The 19,370-nt window shown below is 38.3% G+C and overlaps 1 protein-coding gene across 1 annotated transcript in view; it reads left to right on the forward strand.

Moving 5' to 3' along the window:
- ZNF521 (zinc finger protein 521) overlaps positions 1-19,370 on the forward strand; it is a gene marked incomplete at both ends in the record, with an annotated part of 268,258 nt that overhangs the window by 25,186 nt on the left and 223,702 nt on the right. The window contains one exon of the mRNA XM_080714711.1: positions 6,958-7,137. Within this exon, the coding sequence (XP_080570837.1) occupies positions 6,958-7,137 (180 nt within the window). The remainder of the gene's footprint in view (positions 1-6,957; positions 7,138-19,370) is intronic.

Here is a 19,370-nt window from a genome sequence, read left to right on the forward strand (position 1 = left end):
ATCTGCTTTGTTCTATTCAGCCTTTCTTTGACTCAATGATAAAGAAGTTTGGGTAGGATGGTGATTGGAAGAGGAGAAATATTTTGTTTGGTTTCAAAGTGTGCATGTGTGTATTTTTTTAACCTCTCCCAAGGCTAATTTCCTCCCACTCGGTCTCCTTTATGAAGAATTCCATTCTAGATAGAGAATGGTAATAAATTCACATTTGGCATGTTCTCCTTGATAATAGCGCATCTGTGATATTTCTTTTTGGTCTTCAAGGACCATGATAGACCTGTAGAACAATCAAGCAAAACCACAGACATCCTAAACTTCAACAGTGTGATTTTGTTTAATCTAGAGATAATTCTTTCTGTCTGAGAAGGTTTTATAGACAAAGGGAAAAATAGATAAAAGTGGGATTTTTACCTTCTATAAAACAATTTAATAACTTTCATAGAACAGAGTGTTTAGAAATATTGCAGCATATTAACATTACAAGCCAGGCATGGTGGCGCATACCTGTAATCCCAGTACTTGGGAGGGTGAGACAGGAGGATCGCAGGTTCAAGTCCAGGGTCAGCAATAGCGGACTCAGTACCTAGTGAGATCCTATTTCAAAAACAAAACAAAGGCTGGGGGTGAAACTCAGAAGTAGAATGCCCCTGGGTTCAACCCATAGTACCATGGGGGGGGGCGGGGACAAAGCAACATTGCAGAAAAAATAAGAGTCTGTTGTTGACCTGGCCACATGAGCCCTGGGATCGGTTGGTGTGCGGCCAGGTCTTTGTGGGGACGGCTGTCCATCCTGCTAGACTGAGCCTGCAATTCTGGATGCTCCTCCCTCGTCGCCCCACTGATTGCTTTTGTTTTGTTTTTGTTTTCTTGTTTGTTTACCTTTAGTTGACAGTAAGAAAAAAAACGAGACAGCCGCCCAGCAGGCGAGTGCGGGACAGACGGCTGCACAGTCTGGCAACTTTGCAGTCCTTCATTAGAGCCCGCTTGCCATTTTATAACAGTGTGCGATTTATTTTCCCTAAATCTGCCTTCCGTCTTAGGGGATTTTAAGTTAGCATGCACATTTAGAGCCCAGAAAGCACAAAATAATGATCCTACCCTTTGGTTTTTGAAAACCAGAAAGGCTTTTTGCTTCTTATTAACTCTTTGTATCCTGAAGGTAACTTTTTCTCTGTTCAAATAAAGTATAAGGAGAAATCAATAATACGATTTGAATGCATGCACAGGGAAGGAATGCTTTCAGACATTGTGTGTGTGTGTGTGTGTGTGTGTGTGTGTGTGTGTGTGTGTGGTATTGGGGGTGGAATCCAGGGTTTTTTTTATCTCTGGGCTATATTCCCAGACCTATTTTATTATATTTTTATTTGGAAACAGAGTCTCACTAAGTTGCTGAGAGCCTCACTAAAGTAGCCGAGGCTGGCTTCGAACCTGTGCGATCCCCCTGTCTCAGCTTCCTAGGCGCGGGGATTACAAGTGTGCGCCATCACACCCAGTAATATGTTTTGTTTTAAACAAGCAGTCTGATTTTTTTTTCAGGGAACTGCTTCTAAATATGTTAGTAAACCTAAAGGACTAGTTGTTTGTATACGTGTGAACATTAAATACAGGATCATCCAATTATTTTTTGGCACAAGATAGTTGTTAAGCTGAGGTTGTTAATCATCCTTAGTAGTGATTTTTGTGAGACTTTAATGTGGAATGTATTTGTATAAATCATTTATTTACTTAATTAGCATAGAGTTCCTAAATATAAGATACTGGGTTTTAGTGTGTTTTAAAAAATCTTTAGAAAATATCCTTAGGTAATTTATAAAGTAACAAACCCCTGTCTTTACTATTATACCAGCACTATATTGGGACTACTTTTTCTTGAGTACTTATTTTTTGTAACTTTAGGTAATAAAGATTGAGGAGAATAAGGATTCAGGTAATAAAGATCCAGGTCACCATGATGCAACCAAGATTCGATTCTTTATAGCAGTAGGCATTTTTTTAGTTGGTGGTTTCTTGAACTCACTTGGTGCCGTTTTGATTGGTTTAGGGTAGAGTAACTCATGCCACCGTTGTTTCATTTGATGAAAAACTGGCTATGACCAGAAAACAGAACGTTAGGAAGTGGTCCAATTCTAAGCTTGCATGTGTGTAAGTGGAGTGTTCTGGGTTCATTCATCCCTTGCCATTCTTTGTTGCTAGTGTAAGTGGGGTGTTCTGGGTCCATTCATCCCTCGCCATTCTTAGTTGTTAAGTAATCTTCTTGCATTCGTATTTACATCATCCTCAGGATCTTGTGTCTCTGTTTCTCTCATAAAAAAAACCGACTCTGGTTTTTAAGATAGGGCTTCATGCTCGGAATTAACCAGGAAAAGCCTCATTTATATCTCCTGCAAGAAGGACCAGGGCCTGTACTGTGTGCTTGCTGCCAGAAGTTTTTATAGTAATACTTTGTATCTCGGCTCTGGCTTTTACCATTAAATGTGCTTTTTATAGAGTACCAAGTTATAAATGTAGTGCAGCTACGGCATATTAATCTTACTGCAGAGATTTAATGAGGCAGTTGTTTTGCGATGGACACTATTGGGAGCAGGGAGCGACAGAGTTTTACTTTACCACTGAGCTGCAGAAATATTCCTTGCCTGGTAATAATTATAACCACATGATCTCTGAGTTTTTCTTTCTTTTGCCAGTGCTTTTCCATGCAAAAGCGGCTTGGAAGGAGGTCCATTTCTAGGCAGTGAAATGGATTGGAAATTGGGCTGTTCTTGCAGTAGTTTGACATTTTAGCTTTGATCAGGCATGGGATCCTTGTTGCAAGGAGAGAAATATGTAAGATGAGTTTCAAGAATACAGATAGTCTTTGCCAGTCCACTGAGATGGCTTTTAGATATTCATTACTTTTACTTGACTTTTATATAGGTTATAAAAAGTAAATGTGGTGAAACCTCATTTTTACATGGACAGAATAGAATTTCTGCTGGTTGGCCTTCAACTGATCCCACTCTTGAAATTAATTGAAGGCATAGGTTTATTGCCTCCAACACTTTCAAGCCCGTGCAATTTTTCATTTCCCCCCAAAGTTGTAATTTTATTATACTAAGTTAAAGCAATAACAATCCTTATGAAGAGGAGGGTGAGAAGGAGACAACTACCTGCCAGAGAACATAAGAAAGGAAAATCAGGGCCTGTTCAAATTCTCCTTTATAGGTAATGCTAACAAAATTGGAAACAGAATGCTGCCATTTATTTTAGTAATAATCATTATGTCTGTATCCCAAAATTTACCCTTCTGCTCATATCAGAACATTATAAATCCAGTGTTCCACAGCACCCTTTCGAAGGAATGAACTGGAAAGTTGGTTGAGCTGGTGAAATCATCTGTGATGGCTGCAACATGTTCGAGCCGCAACGTTTAGGACGGGGAGAGGGGAGTGTCTGCAGCTAGGCATCACGCGGGCTCCAGTTGCGCTGTAGGATTTTGGGATCTTTAAAAATATTTCCCTTTGAGTAGGTTTATAGCCATCCATGTAGTTTGAAGAACAGTTGTCCTTCATGTGGTGGTGTTGGGGGCAGGGCAGTCCTTACAGGCATGGACCTTGTATTTATAACCTCTTAGGCTGAAGTCAGAGGTTGGAATAGCTAGCAGAGTAATACAATTATTTTTTATGATTGAATCTCAAAGGACTTTATAAAAACTACACCACTAAAGCCATGTGCAATTACTGAAGTGGAGCCACCTGTGGAAAAGAAAGAAACGGTTGACAGTGCATACTTCCTGGACTCTTCCTCCAGCAACGGGCATTGGGAATGGGAACCCCTGGCACAAATAAACGTATCTCTTGCATGGGCAAGAAAAAAATTTCTTGTGTAAGTGGAGGTTGGGAAAAATCTCCTTACAGGGAGAGAGCCTGGGATTCTAGTACTCATTACACGGAGGCATCATAGGCTATAATCGAACCCACCTCCCAGAGGGTCCCACTTAAGTGTTGACCTAAAAACAAATTCGCCAGTTGGCTGGAGCATGCATCCTAAAGTTGCAGCAGAAGTGAATAAGCTTGACTGACTGCAGTCCCTGAAGGCTTCCATCTGTAGAGGCCGAAGTGGAAGCAAAACCATTTTTATTAGTGTTAAAATGACCCTCATTCTAATAACTAGCCGCTGTCAGAGAAGGGGCTGGGTCACTCTCTAGCTTTGAAGAGCTGAAGCATCATGAATTTGTATTTGCTTGGTATTTTTGATATTGGATTTGTGGAAAGTGTTCATATTCTTGAATAATAAGGTGAGTTTTTATCATTTTTTCTCTGCATACTACTTAAAGTATTCAGAGAGTCTCCTTATTTAAAAACAAACAGGTCTGCAAACTTGACGTGTAGCATTTAAATAGTCATATTAAAATTCAGACTTAACACTCACATTTCCCTGAGTGCTGTCAGTGTTTGAGAAACTGGAATCTCATGCTAAACAACTAAGGCTATGCAGTGTGTGTCTGCTTCCCACACACTTGGTGGCACGGGGGACACTGTCATAGTGGGGACCCTTATTTAGTTTCGTGAGTTGCTTTCTACTTTGACAGTATTTTGCCACTTGGCTTTTGTTTGTGGAAGCTCTTTGGGCCGTTACCCATTTGTTGTGTCTATAGCTCCAGACAAAACATTTGAAAGCAGGAAACGCAAATGTGATGGGTCATATTAATGTCAGTTTTGGAAAGTACAGATACTTTCTAATTTGGAGGTAATTAGTCTGCTCATATTTGCAGAAAAGATAGCAGTAAAGGGCTTCTTAAAAGTCGCTCCCTTTTTTCTTTTGCCCCTCCTCACCGTCACTAAGTAATATTAACCAAACACCCACCTGAACACAGTGTTATGTTGGCCTGAGCTCTGGACAGAGGACAAAGAGCCTGTGATTACTCAGTGCCCCAGGAACCAGCTGTTGCAATCCCAGTGTATCGAAATGGGCACTACGTAGAGCGTTGAGATAATAATTTTTAAGATGGCAAATCAACCCAAATTACCAATTTACTCAAATACTACGCTCTCTAAAAACAGAAAGAACAACTGGCAACAAACAAACTTGCTCTCTGAGATGGGAATTCAGCTTTTTCCATGAACCTGAGGGATTATTATACATGTTGAAATGTCGGTGGATTTTGGCATATGAATCATTTGAAGAGTGGCAGTATAGTTAAGTCTATTGCAGATGCAAAGAAAGGATTTGGAACAACTGCCAGACTGAGAAAACAGGTGTGCACTTGGCTTATAGAAGTAGGATTCTTACATGCAAGGTAGCAGGACCTCTGTTCAGACAGCAGGATGGTGGTAGCATTTATGAGCTTTGCTAAAAAAAAAAAAAAAAAAAAAAAACTTGCTAATTTTGGTTGTGTAGATTATTAGCTATGTTTCAAATATTTAATGTCATATTTATCTCTGCATTTGTGTCCGTGTGGTGGGGGGATTGAACCCAGGGGAGTTCTACAACTTCAACCCTTTTTCTTGATGCTGAGACAACAGGCATGCATGACTATACCTGGCCTTCATGCAACATTTAAACAATATCAAATATATTTATATTTAAATGATCTAATTTATTGTAGCCATACTAAAATTAATGTGATCACGTTAGAAATATGATTATAAATAATGCATTGCCTATTCCTCAGGTATTTTGCTATAATTATAAGTATTTAATTGGCTAAGGTCTTATAAAAGTGGTAATCTCTAGTTTGTTTCGAGACATAACTTATTTCTGACTTTGGAGGAATTTTTGCTATCAGAAATCAGTATCTCATAAATTAAAGCACTGATTATATTATCCTACTTTTTCCTAGAGAGGTATGCTCTCCTTTCTCTCTTCCTCCCACCTCCTTGTCACCGCTTTTCTTTCCTACAAAGAGGGGTAGAGGCTACAGGGATTTGGGGGATATATCAAAATGAGTCAAAGGACAGCACAGATAATCAAAAGTAGGCCAGGTGTGGTGGCTTATGCCCGTAATACCAGTCCTGGGTAAGCGTCTGAGACAAGAGGCTCTCAGGTTCGAGGCCAGCCTTAGCAACTTAGCAAGACCCCGTTTCCAAATAAAAAAATATAATAGGGCTGGGGGTGTGGCTCAGAGCTCAGAGGTAGAATGTCCCTGGGTTTAATTTCTAGCAAGTAAAAGCATTATATATGTTTGACTCTTATTTTCTTCACTGTGAATTTTTCTTAGGGTTAAAGTAGAGGTATTTACAATTTTCACAATATTTGGCTTTTCAACATTGATTGTGCCAGTTCAAGTTGTTGACTTGATTATGATTGATAATTGTTCTTCAGATATGTTTTTCTTCCTTTCTTACTTTTTAAAAAAATAACTCTGAAAAACAAAAGTATAGTGATAGATTCACACTTGAGTTTGTGTTTGAAGGAACGTTTGGCTGTGTGGTAGAGCTTGTTTTGCTACTGCTGTCTAATAAATAATGGAGGAACTGTGTGTTTTGACCAGTTTATAAGTAAAGGTCAATTTCGTGCCTATGGTAATTAGCTTAGCTTATTCTAGACTTTTGTCTAATTCTGGTAATTTCCCATGAAAGAGTATATTTAGCAGAAAAAGGGTTCATTCTAAAGCACAGTGTTGTTTTTCTTTGCATTGGAGACTGTTTAATTTTAAAAGTTTATTGTTCTCTTTTAAAGAAAAATTCCTAAAAGGCTATAAAAAATGACTAAGGTAATCTTAAGGGTAGAAGAGTAATTTTAAGGGAGAAGTATGAAAAAGGATAGATTGTGGGAAAAGGGAAGAACTTCTTTAATCACAAAAAACTGACAAACTTCAGGAAGGGTTTACTTTTGATCCTTCTGCATTAGAGCTACAAGGAAGCCTTCCTATTGCAACTTCAAGGGAAGTGATGTTTCTGTTTTTGGTAGCAAGGAGATTAAATGTTACTTTACAAGAACTTGTCTTTAAAGCCCATACTTACGGTCTTGATTTTCTTTCAGACCCCAACTGTAAACTTGAAGACAAGATTGAAGATGGAGAGGCCATAGATTGCAAGAAGAGGCCGGAAGACGGGGAGGAGTTGGAAGACGAAGCTGTGCACAGCTGTGACAGCTGCCTCCAGGTGTTCGAATCACTGAGCGATATCACAGAACACAAGATTAATCAATGTCAACTGACAGGTAAACAATACTTATCACTTTTTGACTTCTCATACTGTGCTAGTTCTGATTTTTTTCAGTTTGTTCCTTTATGTGTTTTTCTCTTCCAACTATTTCACTCCTATATTCTGAAATCCTCGGTAAGTTTAAAGGTGCTTTTGCAAGCATTCAGAATAGTTGTTTGAGGCAACCTTAGTAAGATTTTGAATTGACACTAGATTTTAATAGACAGTGGGTATGTTTTCCCTTTCTCCCTCTCATCCTTTCTTCCTTCCATGCAATGATGTCATGTAGGAGTGGAATTATTAAGGAGCATATTAAATGACTAAATAAAGTGAAAGGAATCCTTTTGAATATTTTCCCAAAGAACTGCATTTACTTATTTTAGTTTCAATATTGTCTTAGCAAGGAAATTTCCCTGATTCCTCTCTGTCTGACTTAGGTACCTTTTTTTGTATTCCCCATAAAATCTGGTACTTACCTGTTTCTGGTGCTGGGGATTGAACACAGGGCCTCATGCATGCTAATACACACACACTGTCCCACTAAGCCGTGTCCCTGGCCTTGGTGCACAGATCTGCCTGAGGAGTTCCTACTTCTTATTAGACTCTGAGCTCACAGGAGGCTGGCCCTGCGTCTCATCATCATTGCATTAGATGAGCCCAGTGCAGTGCCTGCCTGTATCAGGTGCTCACAGAGGCTAGCAAGATCTTCTACTACACAGTTTGTTGGGAGAGTCAGATTTAACATCACACAAAGCATAGCATGTTCAACTGAATAAAGCTGAAACCCTGCTTATTGTAAATTTGCCCTCCTTAAAAATAGTTACTCTCCATATCCATAGATTCTGCATTCATGAATTCAACCAACTATGGGTCAAAAATATTTGAAATGCACCAATAAAAGAAAAGGAAGAAATGCAATCTTTTCCCATTTTTATATAAATAGATGACATAAATAAAGCTTTTTTTTTGCGGTACTGGGGGTGGAACACAGGGGCTTTTCTACCTCTGGGCTATACTCCCAGACCTATTTTTATGCTTTATTTGGAAACAGGGTCTCACTAAATAGCTGAGGCTGGCTTTGAACCTGTGTGATCCTTCTGTCTTAACCTCCCAAGCACTGGGATTACAAGCGTGTGCCACCATGCCTGGATGAACTCTATTTTTTATTCTTTACTTTGAAACAGGATCTCCCTGAGTTGCAAAGGGCCTCACTAAGTAGCTGAGGCTGTCTACAAACTGTGATCCTCCTTTCTCAGCCTCCAAAATTCTGGGATTACAAGCATGCTCCACCATGCCCGGCAAGCATCTTTATTTTATTCTTTAGAAAAATAAACTCTTCTAATTCTTCAGTTTTTTTTAAGTGTACTGAACAGATAAAGATTTTAAATTCTTGTCATTATTCCCTCAATAATACAGTGTAACAATTGTATGTATAGACTTTGTATTATATTTGGTATCATAGGAATAGAGATTATTTAAAGTATAAGGAAAGATGCATATATATTATATACAAACACTATGCCATTTCATAGAAGGGACTTGAACGTCTGAACTGGAACATCCCCTGGTTGGGCCGAGACCAAATTCCCTGTAGGGACCAAGGGAAGACTGGGTACCTACAAGCGTTCTTGGGTGGGATGTAAGATAGCTGTCTTTTTAGACACTTCTTGTTTTTCTTTTTCTCTTTTATCATTTTACTTTATCATTTTATCATCTTATTCATCATTAGCAATACATTTTGTGTATTCTCTATGAATTAATATATTTTCTTACATGATCACAGTATACTTACCAAAATCAAGAAAGTTAATATTTAGCATGAATAAGTGTTATTATTTAATCCATTATCCATATTTAAATTTCAGCAATTTAATTGAAAATAAATTATATTTATTTTATTTATTATTTTATAATTATATTTTCCTAGCTATACACGCATGCACGTGCGTGCACACACACACACACACACACACACACAGCCATCATCCAGGATTTATATACTTGTCATGTCTCTTTTGCCTCTGTTAACCTGGAATAGAACCAGGCATGGTGGTCCAGGCTTGGGATCCCAGTACTTGGGAGAATGAGACTGGAGGATTATGGTTTGTGGACAGCCTCAGCTACTTAGGCCCTCAGCAACTTAATGAGACCTTGTTTCAAAATAAAGAATAAACTTGTAATCCCCTCACTTGGGAGGTGGAGACAGGAGGATAACGCAGGTTCGAAGCTAGCCGTGCTGGCTTAAGAGACCCTGTTTCCAAATAAAAAAATATATATATAAAACAGGTCTGGGAGTGTAGCCCGGAGGTAGAATGCCTTAGGGGTTCCATCTCCAGTACAGCAAAAAAGCAAAGCACCTCTAGTTAGTTTACAGAGTACCCAGTAGTTTGAGTTTGCCTTATATTTCCTTATTATTACATTCAGGTTGTATACCTGTGGCAGGGACATCACATGTGATGGCATGCTCTTCTTAGCACATGAAGAGGTACATGGTATCAATTTGTTCCAGTGTTGGTGATGTTAATCTTAAATACTCTTTAAGGTGTTGTCTGCCACTTTTTTCCAGTGTAGTTACCATTTTCCTTTTGTATACATTATAAAGATACTGTTGGGGAAGATACTTTGTACTATGTAAATATCCTTAACTTCTTAGATTTCACCCACTCTTGTTATCTCCATTGTGACCTCATAGTTTTTGTTATTAGTTGGCCTATTCCAGTTCCTGTCTTATTCACTTGTTCCCTTACATATTCATATTAACATGGCTTCTGGAGTTTTTTTCAGTGGGTCATAATTCATTCCTATTAATGGTTTGATGCTTTTATTGGCCTACATTGCCAATAGTGAGCATATTCAAACTGGATCCTGTGTCTGTCTGATATGTCTTCACCATCATTTGAGGACTTACTTAGTTTTTTGGGGGAAAAGGATGCTCTGTGTCATCATGTCCCTTATTTTGGGGGGTACTAGGGATTGAACCCAGGAGCATTCTACCTCTCAGCTATACCCACAGTCCTTGAATTTTTTTTTTTTTGAAACAGGGTCTTGCTAAGTTGTTGCAGGCCCTGTACCTGCAACCCTCCTGTCTCAGCCTCTCAAGTATTAGTATTACAAGTGTGTGCCACTGTGCCTGGCTCACCAAGTTCTTTGCTCAGTTTAGCAATTAGCCTTTAAAGTTTTATTTTTATTTATTTATTTTTTGTTCCAGAGCCCTGGTTCACTTAAAAGGGCAAGGGAGTTAGAAGCCAAAATATGGGTTTGTGTACCTCTGTCTCTAGATCTGTTAGCTAGTAGAACTGGGAAATGTTTGTGCATCTATGCATATATAATATGTAACATGTACATAATATAATTCACAAAATCCACACACACTATATATAAATATATATACACATGAGTGTAGTTTTCTTTCATTATCTAATAATACCCACTCATTTATATTGACACCTCCAGTTGAGTCCCACGGCAGATGCATCCTAATCTTTTCTTTCTCTTTTCATTTCTGCCTGCTTTAATAGAAACCGGGTTGTTGTCATCCTCGGTGAGTTTAGTCACCTGCTGGAGCCTAGAATACACATTAGGTAATTTCAGCATTTGCTTACTCATGCTACCATGATGAGCAAACTAACAACTTAATTTTGTTTATAACTTGTAATGCTATAAATTTTAACGTACCATTCATACACATTGGATTTATAAATCGCAAGTAGGCAATTTGATGAATTTTGGTAAAATACACCATGTGACACTTTTTTCTTAAGATGTGGCTGACTTTTTGCATCCCAGAAGTTTTCTTGTATTCCTCTCTGATTAGTGATTCTCTACCAGAAGTAACCAATTTTTAAATTAACCGTAGGATTATTTTACATAGTGTTTGATACCATTTCATTACAAATGGCATCATAGGCTATGCATTCCTTTGTGTGTGTCCAGCTTTTGTTTGGCCTGTTGATATGATTTTTTTTTGTCATACCCCAGTATGACAGGGTTCCTGGAAGCCCTTCTACCTCCGGGCTACACACCCAGACCCATTTTATATTTTTATTTGGAAACAGGGTCTCTTAAACTAGCACAGCTGGTTTCAAACCTGCGCGATGCATGTTGATAAGATTTACCCATAGTTTCCCTCCTTCCCTCCCTCCCTTCCTTCCTGTTTCGACCAGCTCTTGCTAAGTTGCCAAGGCTGACCTCAAACTCAGGATCCTCCTGCCTCAGCTTCTCAAGAACCTAGGATTTACAGGTGTGCACAACTCAGTTGAATACTGTGTTTCTTTTTATTACTGAGTAGTATTTGTCATGAATAAACATTATGTCTGTGTATGAATAGCATAATTTGTTTTTCATTTTTTGTATGAATATATCATAATTTATTTTCTATTTTGGTTGTTTTTAGTTTTGGGTTGTTCTGAAACAAGTCTTAGTGAATCTTTTCATGTAGATGTTTCTGTGGACATGTGTTTTAATTCTCTTGGGTTAATAACTTAGTAGTAAAATTGATAATTCTTTGAGAGAAGGTATGTGGGGAAGGTTATATTTGTCTGTATGAGAAACTTCCAAACCAATTTCCAAAATCACTGTAGAATTACATGCTCCATATTTCCACCAACATTGTATCAGAGTATACTCAATTCTACATCCTTGCTAACATTTGTGTTGTCCGTCTTTTTAATTGTGGCATTTCATTGGATGTATATTGCTATTCTTTGTAGATTTATTTATATTTTTAGCTTATATATACTTGTTTATTTAATGTCTATTTTCCTCAGGACAGAAAATCTTATCAAATGCAGATTAGTAAGTATTCTTTATAATGGGGTGGCTGGTGCTTTGAAAGAGTCTCTACTTAGAGCCAATATTCACTTCAGGAACTTGAGAATGTAAACTTCACTGACCTGCTCAGTATATACTAAGCTAGAAAAAAATCTTATCCAAGATAGTAATGAGTCAGTCTTTCATGTTTAAGATTATTTATTTTATCTGTTTATTTTTGTGGTACTGGGGATGGAACCAGAGCCTTAGACAAGCTACCAATGAGAAATTCCTCCAGCTCTAGGGCTACATTAAAATTAAAATACATGAAAAAACAAATTTCAAATTTCATGTATTGTTTAAGGCACACCTGCTTTCTAGTTATCTTTACCTTTAGCCCTATAAAATATAATAGAAGCAAAAGATGTTATTCCTGTCTCATACAACTTACTGATATTTGTGCAGAAAATGTTGGGTTTTCTGCATATGCTATCATGAAGGTAATATTCATGGGTTAAATATTGTTTTTCTTATTTAAAAAAACCCTAATAAAATATTGGGTTTATTTATTTATTTATTTATTTATTTATTTATTGGTGGTACTGGTGTTCCTGGAAGCCCTTCCACCTCCGGGCTACACTCCTAGACCTATTTTTACATTTTTATTTGGAAACAGGGTCTCCTAACCAGCGCGCGCGGCTGGCTTCGAACCTCCTGTCTCTGCCTCCCAAGCGCGGGGATTAAAAGCGTGCACCACCATGTCTGGCTATTTGGTTTATTTTAACCATAAGCTTTTTAAAAGCTGGGAATCCAGCCTGTGCTCACATACCAGGACATATTAACCAAAGGTAGGAAAATAAAAGCTTATTTGCAACTTACTGAAACATGCGTCAGGAGAGAGTAAATCTGATAGGCCTTGTTTTAGTGTATTGCTCAGGCAGGTCCAGGGAGGAGTGAAATTGGGAGCCCTTCACATCTGCTGGAGGTGTTAAAGCTGAAATTTGAGTTGGCTAAGGGGTGCCCTCCAGTCGGATCTAGAAAAGATTAAAGATACTTGGAAGCATTTTAATTAAAACATTTATGTGATGCTTTCAGCTTCTTCCTGGGTTCCAGGCTTGGATAAGATTAGGGGCAAACTCCTCAACTTTGTCCCTTGCCTGCTACTAAGTTAACTCTTTAGATGCTGTTGGGTGTTTTTGTTTTCTTTTACTCTTTTGGATTCACAGAATATTACATTTTGCAAAGGAAAGCGTTTCTATTTGTTTTCTTTTTCTCTCTTGGATTTACTCTTTCCCCTCCTCTCTCCTCTCCTCTCCTTTCCTTTCTTTCCTTTCTTTCATGTACTGAGGATTAAACCCAGGGGAGTTCTACCTGTGAGCTACACCCTGAGCCCTTTTGAATTTTGTTTTGAGATAGGGTCTCACCTAGAGGCTGAGGCTGGCTTTAAACCTGTAATCTCCCTGTCTCAGCCTCCCAAGTACTGGGATTGCATGTCTGCACCAGCAAGCCTGCCTTCCTTTTTTATTTTTCATTGTTCTTTTCCATTCATTTTGTCTTCAGCCAGCCCTATTTGCATCTTTGCTATTTTGTCTGGTTCTTGTCTGTTTTTCTAAGACTTAATTTTCTTGTCCATATTCCTTCTCTTGCTGCTCTCGGTGTGATTCCGACTCTTGCAGATTTTTCAGAGTGTCCTTTGATCATTGTGGCTTCCATTCTGTTAATCCTATAGTTTTTTTCTTAGGTCTCTGACCATATTCATCTAGACCTTAATCTGAAGTCTTTTGGAGAATAATTTGTATGAAGAAAGAGGTCATTCAGACCAGTATATGAGATGGTTAATTATGGAGTAGAATTACAGGAGAAAGAAACTTTTGAACTGGTTGACTTGCAAAATAACAGAAAACAGGTTTCCTCTTGCCTCTCTTGGTTCCTCCCTGCGTTTTGACTCTCCTGTGAGAAAACCTTGGGCACCCTTGGTGGTTCTTCCTTAACTGAAGGCTTTCTTGAAGACCTCAGATCTTCCTTTGGTGACTTTCCTCCCCTGAGGGTGATGCCCATTCCTCCTTAGATCTGCTTCAAGGAAAACCACTATCAAAAAGCTTGAAATCCTGATACAGTCTTGCCAAGTGAGCCTGGACCAAACTCTGCCTTGGAGATAAAGGTCAGACATGGAAGAAAATGATCCATTTTGGTCCTAGACTTGAAAGTCATCTTGAAAACTCAAGAGTGGTCCAGGTCAGTTCATGAGTAAATAAACATCATTATGGACTGGACTTGGGGGCAGTGGTTTCAGCAAGGACTGTAGGAATCTAGAACATCACATACAGTTGCTGGAGGCAGGAATCTAGAGCATCACATACAGTTCCTGGAGGCAGTCTCTCGGGTGTTCTAGAATGTGGACCCTACTCTGGGCAAATGTCTTTGATTGAGAAAAATACAAAACAGCCCCTAAAAGATAACAGGTTATCAGGTGATGGGCAGGTGAGTTCTCTCTTCTTGTCTAGTGGTACAGAGCTCCTTTAGTCTACAGTGCAGTACATGCAGGTAAATTATATGTCATCCTTGCCTGAAGAAATTGGGGAAAGGGTGATGGAAAAAATTAAATTTCACTCTTTGAGTGTAGCTTCGACGGGAGCCACCTGCCTTTCTGTCTTTTTCCTGAAGGCTGGGAAGGGAGGAGAAGCAACACTCCAGTGCTCCTGGGACTTTCTGATGCAGAAGACAGATTATCAAAATATATACTTAAAGAAGGAAAAGCATAGAGAACCTCTCATTTTACTAATCCACAAACCCTATCATTTCTTGCCAATTCCCTCAGGGGGTGGGGAGGGCTGGAAGCCAGAGGGGTCTCATCACACTTCTCAACAAAGATTTAATAGCAGGGTGCTGTGGGGAAGGCTGAGATTACAGAGTCTTTATTATGCTTACAAAGCTGAGTAAGAAGGAGTGTTGTAAATCATCAAAACTAAGCTACACTTAACAGGATAAATGTGTAAAGTGCATTTGGTAATACAGTTGCTTGTTTTGAGTCATTTTTCTCTTCTGTTCTGCTAATTTGAAAACTTGAGCTGTGTGTTAAGTGTTCTTTCGCATCATTAATGTGAATTGCTTGGGCATAAGCGTGGAAAGAACCAAATGGCATTGTATTACTTCTTAACCCAGGCCCACCTTACTAGCGGTAGTCAAGTGTGGCAGGAAGCCCGCTGTAGTTTGGGAGAATATTTGCAGATTTAAAACTCCATCTAACCAGACTCATGAGTTCTTTACAAATATTTCTGTCGTGTTCACATTTTTGAGGATAATGAACTGCACCCGTGAGCAAATGCGCACATCAGTCAAAAGTATCATGTTCACTTAATTTCATTTTAAAAGTTAGGAGATTTCTTGAACCTTCACCCAATTTTTGTGAACTAAAATTCCAGACATTTGTAGTATGAGGATTTTTATTATTTTTTTGTCCAAAGAATTTTTTTTAAGAAGTGAAAGCGAGTACACAAATTGTAGACTAGTTATTTCCACTGGACAATAAAGTACTAGTAGTGGGAATAAGGGAAATGAATTTGTGAATTACAGAAGGAAGCATTATTTTCATAAAAACGTATTTGAAACGCTCTTAGGACCTTTTCTTGCTATTTTCCATATCCAATCATTAGTTGAAATACATTACATAAAACAAATGTATTTTGCAGTTTTTAGTTATTAATCAGGCTTAAGTCATTATAGGTTTTAGTCACATATTCCTATATTAATTATATATTAATTATTCATATTTTATCAATAATTGATATATTAATTAGCCATAAGGTACTATAAATTTCATTTTCTTGTTTTCCTTCATTTCGATGAATTATGTGTCCTACCAAAAGTATTTCTAAGTTTCTACTTATTATGCTCCTCATCTCTTTCAGTAAGAGCTCAAATTGCAGCTTCATAGACACCCCTGCCTAGCTGCTTACCACATCCAGTGGTTTCTAAAAGTTTTGAGAAAAAAATTATTATTCAGCTTTATACCATATGAATACATTACATGGCTGTATGCCTTGTATAGCATTTATAAGAGTAAAAATTACACATTTGGGTAATAATGAATTATACAAGGTTTTAAAATAATTTTGTTATTCTGGAGTCCTGGTCTACTTCCATTTATTTTGTTAACTTAAAGACTGTTAGAACTGGAAAAAAAATACCTCACAAAACCAGCAGAGAGGATACACGTCACGTGATCTGTTTCTCCATGGGGTTACTCTGGTTGCTCTGACTGTTTCTTACACCCATCCCTTTCGTACAGTGGCTGACAAAGAACATCTGCTAAGAGTAAAAGGGCAGATCTGCCAGTTTCTTGTTGATAACTTGTCCTTGACAATCAATATCCTGCAGTTCCTTGCACAAAACTTTTAAAGTTTTTGGTAACAACCTGAGGGTATTGTGTGAGTGAGATTAGTTAAAATTAAGTGCGATGCTGTCCTAGTTCTTGGGAGACTGAGACAGGAGGATCATAGGTTGAAGAACAGCCTCGGCTATTGAGTGAGACTGCCCCTACCTAGTGAGACCTTATTTATTTATGTATTTATTGGTGGTACTGGGGTTCCTGGAAACCCTTCTACCTCCGGGATACAGTGAGACTGCCAGCTACCTAGTGAGACCCTATTTATTTATTTATGTATTTATTGGTGGTACTGGGGTTCCTGGAAACTTTTCTACCTACGGGCTACACTCCCAGACCCATTTTTTAAAAATATTTTTTAAAATTAGAATTTAAATTTAAAACAGGGTCTCTTAAGCCAGCAAGCCTTGCTGGCTTTGAACCAGAGCGATCCTCCTGTCCCGGGCTCCCAAGCGGGGGGATTACAAGCATGAGCCACCAAGCCCGGCTAGTGAGACCCTATTTAAAAAAAAAAAAAAAGAAAAGAAAAAAGAGAAAGGTCGGGTGTGGCACTTGTCATCGCGCAGGTTCAAAGCCAGCTGCGCTGGCTTAAGAGACCCTGTTTCCAAATAAAAATAATATAAAATAGGTCTGGGAGTTTATCCCAGAGGTCGAAGGGTTCCCAGGAACCCCAGTACAAAAAAAAGGGGGGGGGGAGCTAGAGGTGTAGTTCAGAGATAGAATTCCCCCCCTGTTTTCAATCCCAGTAAGGACATACACAGGCGCACATACGCACGCATGCACGCAGGTGCGCCAGCCTGCTGGCTAACGGGAGTACTATTTATCTTGCATCAGAAAGGTCTGATTTTTACCAGGATGGGCATTTGTGATTGGTGTGTGTCAGTTTTGATTGGTTGCTAAATATTCAGAATATCCTATCGTAGAATAATGTAACCCACATTTCAGAGATGTTGTTCTTTTCCACCACTTCTTCACGATGTGCAAAACAACCCATCAGGCCTCTGCTGCTCGCTGCCGAGTGACGGTGGGGCTGCCTGCATCTCTCCGGCCCTTCTCCTCTCGGGCCATGACCAAGTTCTGTGCATTTTCGAGAGAGAAAATAACTTCCTGCAATTGGTTCTAACTTCTGAGTTGTCAACTGGGTGAGCTTTTTCCTTCCAGTTTTGGAAAAAGGGTCAGTTCAACCTTCGCTTGCTGTAAAAGCTTTACTATTTCCATATTGGTTTTGCTGCAGCGAAGCTTTCTTGACTTTAGCACCTGGTCTACAATTCTCCTTTAGATGTACTTGTGAAATCCTCAACCAAAACATGGATGTAAAATCATCAGTTTTTGGGCCATTATTTTCTCCAAGCCTTTTGAATGCTTTATATTTTTCTACTGTAAATGATGAGCTATTATTACATTTGTTAGATTTATTATAATTGAAAAATTTAAATATTAGAATAATACCCTAAAGCACTTATATGGCTGTGTATTTAATGTTCATCTTTTTTTGGTACTGAGGACTGAACTCAGGGATATTTTACTTTCACGCTACACGCCAGCCTCCCCTCCCCTTTGTTTTTATGAAATAGAGTCTTAAATTGCTGAGGCTGGCTTCCAATCTGTGATCTTTCTGTCGTGTGCCACCATACTCGGCTGCTGTTTATTTTTCAATGGGTTTTTATATACAGCCTGCTTTAATATTGTGTGAATCACAAATATGAATAGAAACTTCCTAAAGGATGAAATGTCCTAAAATAGAAAAATTAGGTGTATTATTTTTTTTTTACAAGAAAAACCTAAGCAGTGAATATCTTTTACAGGTTATAACTATACTCACAAATCACATGTTTGTTGATTAATTTGAGTTTTTAAAGTTAGTTTTTAAAAAGAAATCTAATTTAAGAATAAAATTATCATTATCATTATATATAAAAAGCACTACCTTTGGTTGTCTGCAAAACCACAGCAATTTTAGATAAATGATTTTGCCTTAGTTGTATAATTGATAGTGAATATATAATGATCTAATTGTGTGGTTTCAGGATTCATTTTCTAAAAATTGTAAATAAAATGTCAAGAAAGCAAACCATGGGAGAATATCTTCAAGAATTTCCACCGTGTCCTTGATGGTCATTGATGGTAATTAAAGCTGTCAGTTTGTCTCTGTAGAGAAGAGTAAAAATTATAAATGAAGAGCTGTACTTGGGATGTGGAAACAGAGGGGTCTCTTTTGTGGGAAGATGAATTAGAAGAGACCCACTATTTCCCAGGCCTTCTGCAACCATTTGGTCTACCTTGAAAGCAGGACAATGTTTAGCTCTGTGGATACAATTAAGGGCTCTTCTACATGTAGCCTCTTCTCAGATGTGAAAGTCAACAAGATAAAACTTAATATATTAAGTTATTTAATTTTTTTCCAAACTGTTTGCAATTTTCCTCCCATTGTTCTTAAGTTACTTGTGACTGGTAAATACTTCCTTTATAAGGTAGTGGGCTGCTAAAGAAGGTATTGAGAGTAGATTATTTCCACACCCTTCTCTTTGTGCTAAGCCTGTGGCTAGGGGTCTTGTCTTTAGGGAATGGCAGCAATGTCACAGAGATTCATGACCTCTTAATAGGTCTTGGGAGGGGAAGGCAGGAATCATTCTACACTGTGCCTCGGGGCTTAGTTTCTTTAAACTTCAAGGAATTGGACTGGAACTCTTCACTCTTCCTTTCTTGCGGCTTTACCTTCAGGGGAAATTGATCGATTAGAGGTGATTATTCCACAAACTCTGAACCCTTCCCCCTTCTTTGTTCCAACTGGAGCTTCTCAAAGTTTAAAGAGAGGGTGTCTCCTGGGTGAATGGTAGGATGAATTTAAGTAGATTATTGGGTAGAACTCTTTGAACACACATTAAAAGTGCTAAAAAAATATTTGGAACAGAAGGGATATTTGAAAGCAAAAGGGTAAAGAAACATTTGTTTTAATATAATTATAATGTAATTATATGGGGTTTTTTTTTGCAAATGATTAGCTGTTAGCATGCAGAATCACAGTAGTACTTCAAATCAAGAAAATTACAGGGTCAACGTAACATTGGGAAAATGCGCAAAATCAGAATAGTGAGTAAGACCTCAAGAGCACCACA

The sequence above is a fragment of the Muscardinus avellanarius genome (assembly GCF_963383645.1).
Source record: "Muscardinus avellanarius genome assembly, chromosome: 17".
NCBI lineage: Eukaryota > Metazoa > Chordata > Mammalia > Rodentia > Gliridae > Muscardinus > Muscardinus avellanarius.